The 10,108-nt window shown below is 45.3% G+C and overlaps 1 protein-coding gene and 1 long non-coding RNA gene across 13 annotated transcripts in view; one reads left to right on the top strand and one right to left on the bottom strand.

The window, feature by feature from the left end:
- Window positions 1–1,881, bottom strand: part of USP40 (ubiquitin specific peptidase 40) — an 89,995-nt gene extending 88,114 nt beyond the window's left edge. For 6 of the 11 annotated variants that reach the window (XR_015255641.1, XR_015255642.1, XM_086719984.1 and 3 more), the window contains exons 1-2: window positions 1,738–1,858; window positions 158–375 (exon numbers count right to left, since the gene is read on the bottom strand). Coding sequence is in view for 9 of the 11 variants with exons in the window: in XM_086719984.1 (XP_086576110.1) it covers window positions 158–356 (199 nt within the window). In the remaining 2 variants the exon portion in view is untranslated. Of the gene's footprint in view, window positions 1–157; window positions 376–1,305; window positions 1,414–1,737 lie in introns of those variants that run through there. The other 5 variants (XM_086719978.1, XM_086719981.1, XM_086719982.1 and 2 more) reach the window with 5 other exon arrangements.
- A 2,724-nt stretch (window positions 1,882–4,605) lies between these two features.
- LOC147578752 (uncharacterized) lies at window positions 4,606–8,564 on the top strand. 2 transcript variants are annotated; one of them, XR_015255645.1, is made up of 3 exons: window positions 4,606–4,698; window positions 4,905–5,023; window positions 8,325–8,564. It is a non-coding gene; the product is annotated as an uncharacterized LOC147578752 (long non-coding RNA). The 2 variants fall into 2 exon arrangements; XR_015255644.1 differs by lacking the exon at window positions 4,606–4,698 and having other exon boundaries at window positions 4,796–5,023.
- Window positions 8,565–10,108: the final 1,544 nt, after the last annotated feature.

The raw sequence follows: 10,108 nt of genomic DNA on the forward strand, positions 1-10,108 counted from the left end.
TACAGAGAGAATTACCAATTTACGTCTTTCAGCAGCAGTAATACACCCATGCTGTGGAATACAACTTTAAGATACTTTTGTAATTTTGCACAATTGACTACAAGTAGAGACAAGGGTGCATATTACTGACTAATCAAATGCATGTAACACAGCATACCTCTGAATTCGGGTGTGAAATGAAGAGTCTGAAGAAGGGAATTGAGGTAACAGGTTCCACCCTGATTTCTAATTCCGCTTAAATTGGTGAATTCTCTAGGAGCCGGTGGCTCCAAAACCTTGGTCTTTAATTTCTTCTCGTTTCCATACTGATAATTTGACACACTGGAATAATCTTCTTCAAACAGATCCCCAAACATCGTGACACTAAATACTACCCTTAAAAAAAAAAAAAAAAAAAAGACAGGTTACACGAATGCTTTTATTTTTAAAACACATTTTCCATACATCTCCCTATCTTATGCTTGGGAATGTCTCTTTTAAATCGTTCCTTACAAAATTTATCCAGTAGTTTGGGGTTTTGGAGACTGCAAGACCTGGATTTTCTCATCCTTGCTACGACACCCTGCCTGTGTTTCGGCAGGCAACTTACCTAACCTGTGTTCTTTAGATATACAATGGGATACCACCTATCACTCAAGGTCCTTTAAACCAATTGAGAGAATTTAAGAAAGGCACTTGGTGCACAGGGTTTGGCTCGCAATAAATAATAGCTGTTTTAAAAGAGGCATATTGAGGGACACCTGGGTGGCTCAGTCAGTTCAGTGTCCGACTCTTGATTGCGCCTCAGGTCATGATCTCACAGTCGTGAGATCCAGCCCCAGGTCGGTTCTTCCCTGAGCGATCAGCCTGGAGCCCGCTGGAGATTCCACCCCTCCCCCACTCACGTTTTGTTGTCTCTCTCTCTAAATAAACAAAAACATGTATATAAAAAAAGTAAAAAGGCATACTGGAATCCCTAGTGAAAAAAAGAAAGAAAACCCTTCATTAACCCTTATCTACTGCTGGGGTGGCAAAGCCAATCCTAGACTCTTGCGAGTTAATAAGGGCCTGGGGACGTTCAACCACCTCCTGAAATCTCAGCTTCTCACACTCCTTGTACCAAGTTATGCCACTCGAAGGAATTAAATGGAACAAATTCATCTCTACGGCAGTTTAGGACATGGTCCCAAAGCCAGAGGGCGGGAAGGAGGTTCACTGGGAGAAAAAACTGCCATTAAAACCAACGAGCCTAAAGGCCCCCCCAACACGTATCCAGTGATGCCAACATTAGGTCTGGGAACCTACAGGACCCGCTCAAGGTCTCACCTCGAGAGTGGAGGAGGGTCACTTGGAGATGAGAAATACAAAGCGCCTAGCACAGTTGCTAAGGGACAGGAAGCGCTGAAATGCAATATATTCCTTTTCAACCCGTTCCTCAGAAGAAGAAAAAAAAAAAAAAAAAGCACAAAAAAATGGAACTTGAACGTCCGGCCTCGAATTCGTGGTCTGGATTCCGGTCTCCCCGACGCCGGGGCCCGAGGCCAGGCCCTCAGGCCCTGCACGCCACCACGGAGCCCAGGGGCGCAAAGAGACAGGGGTCCCCGCGGCCGCGCACCGCTGACGCCACGCCAGGAGGGCGCCGCGTCCCGAGGCCGCCCGGGCAGCCCCTCGCCTCGCCGTCCTCAGGTGTGCCACCCACAGGGTCCGTGCGCCTCCCACGTCCCCACGCCGGGAACCCCGGCCGCCAGCCTCACTTACTGCCTAAAGCCCAGCCCCACGAGCCGGCCCAGACCCACGGTCGAAACAAACGTACGCGCCCCAACCGGGCACAGCCATGCTTGCGTGGGCCGCTGTCTCGCGGCCCGGAGCGTGAGGGATTTATGCAACGCGCGGACTACGCTTCCCAGGACGCCCCGCGAGAGCGCCGGCCCGCCGCGCGGCGCCTTATGGGCAATGTAGTCTTTTGCCCGCAGAGTTCTGGAGTCGTGGTGGGAGGGCTACGTTGGAGATGCCATCTGTTCAGGGGTGCGTGGGTCAGTTTGGTCCGCCGGCCACGCGTGCGTTCACGTTTTAAGAGCTTATATTGACTGCTTTTCACAATCCAAACTAATCTTTTGGCATGGCTAATTTCCAAGTTACCTGCACATTGGAAACTGTAGGGCTTCAAGTTTGCCACGCTCTTTCATGGAAAAATGTTTCACATAACCGTAAACCTTTATGACATCCTCAGTGTTTATTTTGTCTGTACCAAGTCTAAGTAGCATACCCAGGAGTACGTAAAAACCTCAAAATTTCCCTCTCGTCCCCTTGGAGATCTTCAGTGTGGACTATTTCAACAGCCTGTTCAGGCTCTACTTCTGGCGTCTTCTTTCTCTTATCCAGCTTCCATCCAGGAATCAACGAAGAAGACAGGGAGAACACCGTTTTTACATCAGCAGGAAGGTCTGAGAGATTGAGAACAGCAATAGTGATAGATAAAATGGCAAAGCGGGTGTCAAAGTAAATCCTAAGGGATTTGTACTTGGAACTTTTTCTTTTTTCTTGAGATTTTAGTGTTTTAAAGTAATCTCGAAACACAACGTGGGGCTTGAGCTCACAAGCCCGAGATCAAGAGTCACGTGCTGTACAACGGAGCCAGCCAGGTGCCCCTGTACTTGGAACATTTTAGGGAGATGAGTGTGGCTGCACTATTCAGGGAGTGTTCCTAGAGGAAGAACCAGAGGCAGAGGACCAGCGGGAGGAAGCTAAAGGTTAAGATTAGGAAACCACAGTGGGAATGGCCGTTCCCTGTTATCATCAGTCATCACTGGGTAACCTTGCCCCCTTGATAGCCTCCTCTTCATGACTCTGCTCCCTGGTTCCATGATATTCTATCCTGCGATATTCTGCCCTTTGACTCCTTCTCCCTTGTCTGCTGTGCTTCGTCCTCCTTTTCCTAAAAGTAGATAGTCCTCAAACTTCCATTCCCTGACCCAGAATGAACGCCTGAAGGTCAGCTCCGTGAAGACACAGGCTCTCAGTTCCGCAGAGGTGTATCCCAGCCACCTCCACAGTGCCTGGCTCATCACAGGCTTTTAATAAATATTTGTTGAATAAATGAATGATTTCTTAACACCATCATCCTTCTCATACAGCATCAGAGTCTTGCAGCTGTATTTGAAACTTCATCTTTTGTCCATGAATCCGACCATTTGTGTTGCCTGGACAATACTTCTTTCATTTCCTATGCTCCCCCTCTGCCCATCAGACCTTCCCTGAGCCTCACCTGCATTAGGATGACCGCCTTTTCAGTGGAATCTCATTTTATCCATCCCATCCTACACGTCACTAGGAGATCCACCCTGAGGTCACACTTCCTATCGAGAAGCTTCAGCGTTTCCCCAGTGTCTACTCTAGAAACTCCTCATTGTGATGTTCGCAGTCCACTGTGGCCCCAGCACCCTTCATGCTGTACTTCTCACTACTCACCTGTTTTCTACTTAAAGTGTTCCGGATGTGCTGTCTGCCTTCTTGCCTCTGTGGCCTGCTTCACGTTGTCCTCTCTGTGAGGGATATCTGTCCTCTCCGATCCTCCCTTCGCTCCCTTCCAGTGAAAACCCATCTCAAACCCTGACTCATCCATTGAGTTTTCCACATCTCTCTAAACACGACATGACATTTTCTTTCACTAAGCCTTTGGGATTATATGTAACGCTCCTGTAACCCGTGAATCTCGCAACGTCACGTATGATCATTTTGTCAGTGTCTCCAACTCAAGGATTGCGCCGTATCTGCCCTGTCGCCCCTGCAGCAGTTACCCTCCAATTACAAACCCAGCGGACACCTTTGGGTCTAAATCCATCTCCCCATTCCCCCTGCCCCCATCGACTTCCCTTCTGTGTTAGTGAGTGATCCCATCACCTCTCCCTCTGCCTGTGCAAGAAACCCAGAAGCCATTCTTGAACCTACACCCGTCCTTATAACTCTACCCCATTCAAACCACAGTCCTGCCAGCTCTTCCCCCCGCCCTTCCCCAACTAGATTCGATCTCCTGTTTCCATGCCCCTGCACAGATCAGGCCCACACGCTACAGTTCAGCCTTCACTCAGCAAGTGCGCTCTGGGCGGTTGTGGGTGTTGGGCATAGCTGCAGGTGTGCTGGCCTCCAGCAATGGACACACCTGACAGGCCAGCTCTCGCTGCAGCTGACATTATCTGGGCCACCGAGAATACTGGGAAAGCTAGCAAACATGATCACATCAGACAGCAACAGGTGTTATGAGACGGAATGATATGAAAGAGCACGGTGGGGGTGGGGTAGGGTGGCAAGGAGAGATGAGTTGCCCTTTATTTTTCCATTCATTCCTTCATTCCTTCACTCATTCTTCGGTGAATATTTCCTAAGCATCAACTATATTGAATAAGCATTCACTAGCAAGCACAGGGCTAGCTCGATATCTAAGATGTAATATTAATAATGTTGACATATTGAGGTGCCTACATTCATGGAGCTCAATTTTGAGTGGAGGAAACTGAGAAAAGGCTATTTGAGAGCTGTGCACGGTGATAAGTGGCTCCAGGGAGACAATAGAGGGATGTGACAAAGTGAGTGGCTGGCATGAGGGTGGGGGCTGTTTCTGATGTCGTCCTCAGAGTAGAGTTCTTGGAAGAGAGCTAACAAATGAAGAGCCCAGGGAAGATGACTCCAGGCAGAGAGAAAAGCAAATGTTAAGGTCCTGAGGTGGGAAAGAAATTGTCGTGTTCCAGATGCAGAAAGGAAGCTGAGTGAAGGGAATAAGTGGAGTTGGTTAAAAAAGGTGGATGGAAAAAAAAAAAAAAGTGGATGGGAGCCAGGCTCATGCAGCACCTTTTGGCCAAGGGAAGGCATTCAATGGTGTTATGCAAGAGATAGCTTAGTGATCGATGTTGGAAAAGACCCCTCTGCAGGGCGAGACTGAAAGCAGGACCTTCAGTCAGGAGGCTACTCCCGGCATCCAAGCAAGTGATGGTGGCAGAAAGGTGGAGGTGGAGGTCGAGAGAAGGCAGATCGGAGATCTATTTTGGAGGTAGAACAGGACGCGGCGATGGGTTGTGTGGTGGCTTTGTAATGAGTCAGGCGGGTCAGGCTGGATTTCATTTCTTGGAATTCCCTTCCTTGGATGTTCCTGATTAGGATGTGTCCCCGATGTTTTTGCCTGAAATTACAGGGTGGAAGGGAGACAGAAGCCATTATTGTCTTCTTATGCGCGGATGTTCAGGACAGGTGATTTTGTGGCTCCCACAAGTTGTCGCCTGTGAGCTCCTTCCCTGGCTCCTCCTACACCTGAACAGGTGTGTTTAGCTCTGTGAGGAAGAGCGCGAGCTTCTCCTGCAGGACTGCCGGTCATCAAGGTTGGAGGCACTGAGCACACTGCAGGTTTCTAGTCCCTTCTTCTGGGTTTCAGCCCATTTTTGTGTGTCCCAGCTTGTCTTTGCTTTCCCCCACTTCACGCCCATCCACCCTTTCTGAAGACCCACCCTGCTGTCCTTAAGCTCCAGCATCAGACATGAGGACTGTTTATAGAAATCGTCCAACCAGCTCCCACTTAGTATAAAATCAATTCCCTGTAACAAATCCTTGACCATATGTATCTTTGGTGGCTTCACTTCTCTGATTGAGCCCTGTCTGATATGGGGCGAATGGTGGGGCTTGTACACTTTGTGACCTGAAGTACTTGGTAGATGGAAATATCATTACTGAGCCTGGAAACTTGGGAAGAGAAGGAAGAGGTCATGTAGGGAAATTGAGAGTTGGATAGACTAAATTTTAGAAGCTAGTGAAGTAGGATCTGAATGCCATTAGAGTCTAATCTGTACTGCCAGAATATATAGATCAGGACCAGGGAGCCGTTTTTGAGTTGTTTGCATAAGAAAGAGCTTCCCCAAAGTCTGGGATGTCTACAGATGGAACAGGTTGTCTCCAGGGTGGGTTGAACAGCTGACATGTTGGCCAGAGGTCCGGCAATGGGCAGAGCTACAAAGCTACATACTTGTTTTCAAGTAATCATCTAAAATCTTTTCTTCACTAAAACTTTAAATAGTGGCAAAGGATGTTTTAAAAGTTAATACTTTAATTTTTTTAAGTTTATTTATCTATTTCGAGACAGAGACAGAGAGAGGGAGAGAGAGAGTAGGGGGATTAGAGAGAGAGGGAGAGAGAGAATCCCAAGGAAGCTCCCCATTCAGCATGGGTTTAAAAGACTTGGTATGAAAAAAGGAATATAAAACATCTCATTCCTATTTGATTTCGTGTTGAAATGATCATATATTGCATATACTGGGTTAAGTAAAATATATGATTAAAATTAATTTTACCTGTTCCTTTTGTTTTCTTAATGTGACTACTAAAAAATGTAAAACTACGTATGTAACTCATGTTGTATTTCTAGGGGACAGCGCTGGGATAGACGTTTGTACCTAGGCCTTTTCCATAGATCCTACTGATCAGGAACTAGATCTGAGCCTTAAGTGCTGTTATTAGGGAGGGGACAGGCAGGGACCTGGGTGTGAGAGGATGGAGAAGTTTTGGTTCATGGATTGGGGGACACCAGGTTAGTCGATTTATGGCCCAACCCCCAAGATTCCTGATTCTGCGCTTGGGTGGAAGTTTTTCTTCCTCTTGGGTGCTGCCCACAGACATTCTCCAACAGGGCATCCTGCATACAGTGGAATGACACCACACCTAGAGGTCCACCCCGGCCAGAAACTGCACAGAGATCCCACAGATATAGTAATAGATATAAGCAGTAATCACTTAAGGCCAGCTCTGTCAAGGTTCATAGTTACTTTTACAAATACTCTGGAATTTTTGCCCCAAATGGTTGGCATCAGGTAAAAGACCCTGACCTGAAAAACTTACAGTTTTATTTAACATATTATGAGTTTCCTTATCTACACCGTGTCATTTACTATACAATGTATTTGTTATGCAGTGCCATAAATAAGAATCTTTTCAAACAATGGGGCACCTGGGTGGTTTAGTTGATTAAGTGTCCAACTTCAGCTCGGGTCACAATCTCACGGGTCGTGGGTTTGAGCTCCACATCAGGCTCTGTGATGACAGCTCAGAGCCTGGGCTCTCCTTTGTATTCTGTGTCTCCCTCTCTCTCTGCCCCTCCTGTGCTCATGCTCTGTCTCTCCCTGTCTCTCAAAAAATAAAATAAAACATTAAAAAAATTTTTTAAAAAGGTTCTTTCCAACTGAAAGTCATGTCTTATTAGTGGGTTATAAAATCTATCCAGAGGGGATTGTAATCAGCATTTAAAAGGAGACAGAGGTAAAAGAAAAGAAAAGAAATAGCATAGGATGGGATTAGATGGAAAAAAACAGAGTCATGAGGAGATCCATATCTGTGTACTGTTTGAATGTTATATATAAATTATCTCTGTGAATCCTCACCCAAATTCTTTGAAAGCCACTGTCTTCAACCACCTGTTGACCTCGTGGAAAACATTTGTGCAAACTTTTTTTTTAATTTTTTAAAAGTTTATTTATTTCGAGAGAGAGAGAGCCAGCAGGGGAGGGGCAGAGACAGAGGGAGAGAGAGAATCCCAAGCAAGCTCCATGCTGTCAGCACAGACCGTGACATGGGTCTTGAACTCACGAACCGTGAGCTGAAGTCAAGAGCTGGGCACTTAAATGACTGAGCCCCTTAGGCGCCCCCATTTATGCCCACTTTATACAGAGTGGGCCAGTGGTCACCAAAGTGGAGAGGACAAGACAGTGGGTTGAAATACTAGGATAAAAGAGTAGTTGTTCTTTCATGTATCAGGAAATCATTCCTTTTTACTGTCGAGAAGCAGTTTATTTATGGACATACCACAATTTGTTTATCCAGTCACCTGTTGATAGGCCTTTGTGCTGTTTCCAGCTCTTCACACTGCAAATAAAGTGGCTGTGAATATTCACATGCTGTGGCCGTGCACTGAAGAAAAAGTTCTCGGACACTAGACTGAGCAGACATGCAGGGCTGCCTCCGGAGACAGCAGCAGCAGCAACAGTAGGCTGCATGTAGCTTTTATTTTCTATTTTATCAGATATAAGTATTAGAGAGTATCAAAGTATGGAAAGAGAAGACAAATGATCTTAGTGAAAGCGTGCAGGGAGCACATGCAGCTCCGAGGAGTGTCAGGAAGTTACAGCGGGTTTTGGATCTAATGCCCTCTGTGGGATCATAGGGCTCTGTATCTCATAACGCTATTGCGTTCGACAGCCTTGAGCCCAGAACATCGCTGACGTTTCAGCTACTGCCCCATTCACCCTCCAGGGCTCACAATACTGTCTCTAGCAATAACTCCACGTCTCCCCGCTTTTGTCTTTTGGTTGTAGGAACAGGGGTTGCAGAGGAAGGGGTGAGCATCTGGGTATCGACAAAGAACACCTTAGGTGATGTGAAGCAGAGAGACGTCATCATTTTGAAGACTGCAATGGGAAACAAAATCATGACTAATACTATAATAGTAGTAAACCAAGAATGAAGATTGAACGCAGAGAACCAGTTTTTGGGGTTGATCCAATGAGAAAAGTCATTGACAGCATCAATCACTGCTTGTTGGTTTTCCCGTTGAAGCTCTCGTAATTGTTTTTGTAACCTAGTTTTTAGGTTATCAGTGGAGACATTTAGGGGTGAATCGAGTACCCGATTAAGATATCCATGTATTTGATCCCACGACTTGTTGTATAAAGTGGGGGCTGGGGATAGCATAAGTCTCTAAGGAATTTGAAAGCAAGGTTTTCAGGATCTTGAGGGGCTAGCTAATGTTAAGATAAGGTTACTTTTAGTCTCTAAAAAAACAAAAACATTAAGGAAGTAAGGCAGCCATGAGTTCTTTGAGCAAGGTCACACTCTGCATGTATCAGTGGGCTGCGAGCTATAAGGAGATTTGATTTGTGTTACATTTCATTTGCCTTTGTTTCCCTCATCATTTCTGCCCCCTGAACAACCTTGACCCTTAAATCTTTAAGGCTGTCAAAGGCGGAAGGTCTCATCCTCTTTAACTTCTTCCTGCTGAATAGCGGATGTAGAAATGTCCCTACCTATGGGCCAAGGTTGGCCAGTTGAGAATTTAACAGGAGTTAGGAAAGGCTCAGGCAGCTGTATCTAGACTTGATAATATGAGTGTTCTCTTGAGCCAAAAGGATCATCTGTTGGCTTGAAGTTGTGCCAGTGAAGGAGTCTTGGCATCAGGTGGAGAGACATGGGAAAAAACAGCAAAACCCGATTAAAATAACAAAAAGAAAAAGCTCAAACAAGAGTCCTTTGACAGTTGCAAAAATTTTTCTTTAGTCTAGGAGTTTAAACAATTATTAAAGGAAAGAGAGGGATCATTTAAAGGACCGGTTTATATATTTGTCAGTTAAAACCTTAGACGTATTCTTGTGGTGATCTGGAATGTGTACACAGTGTTCTGTTTTTATGAGAGTACAAGTTCCATCTTGTGTAGCACTTAAAACATCTAATGCCATTTTATTTTGTAGGGCTGTTTAATGCATTTGAGTTATTTTAGTGTTCAATAATAGAATGTTATTTTGAGAATCATTTAAGGCCTTCGTTGTGTAATAGGTGGTGTTAACCATCATATAGACTCTGTCTTGTTTAGTAAACAATCAAGTAATTAATAAGAGGCACTTTAATAGAAACAAGAACAATAGGGGTTAATGGTTAGAGCAAAATTATAAACCCAGTGTCTGCCAGCGAGAAGAGTTTTAGATGTCAGTATTGAAGCATCCTCAGATGGAGTGTGAATAGGCAGAGGTAATTAGATGGTTTTGTTTTTTGGTTTTTGGTTCTTGGGGTTTTTTTTTTGGGGGGGTCTTGTAACTCAAATGTCTGTGGCGATCTGTTTGAATGGCCCATAGAGCAACGGGCACAAAGATTGTCTATCTGTGAGTTTTGGGATATTTTTCTGAAGTTTACCTCAAGCTGTCTAGTTTAGGCAAACAACAAACATTTAAAGACAATCAGAACTAGAATGTAACATCCATAAATGTGCATTATTGAAATATAGTTTTTCTCTCTAAAAACCCTCATTTCCAGAGACAGCCAAATCAAGACCAGTTTGTTTGTAGGACAAGTCCAGTTTTTAACAAACTCAGCCTCATTGTTTACATAA

Source organism: Puma concolor, chromosome C1 (genome assembly GCF_028749965.1).
Source record: "Puma concolor isolate L17-30 chromosome C1, mPumCon1.1.hap2, whole genome shotgun sequence".
Taxonomy (NCBI): Eukaryota; Metazoa; Chordata; class Mammalia; order Carnivora; family Felidae; genus Puma; species Puma concolor.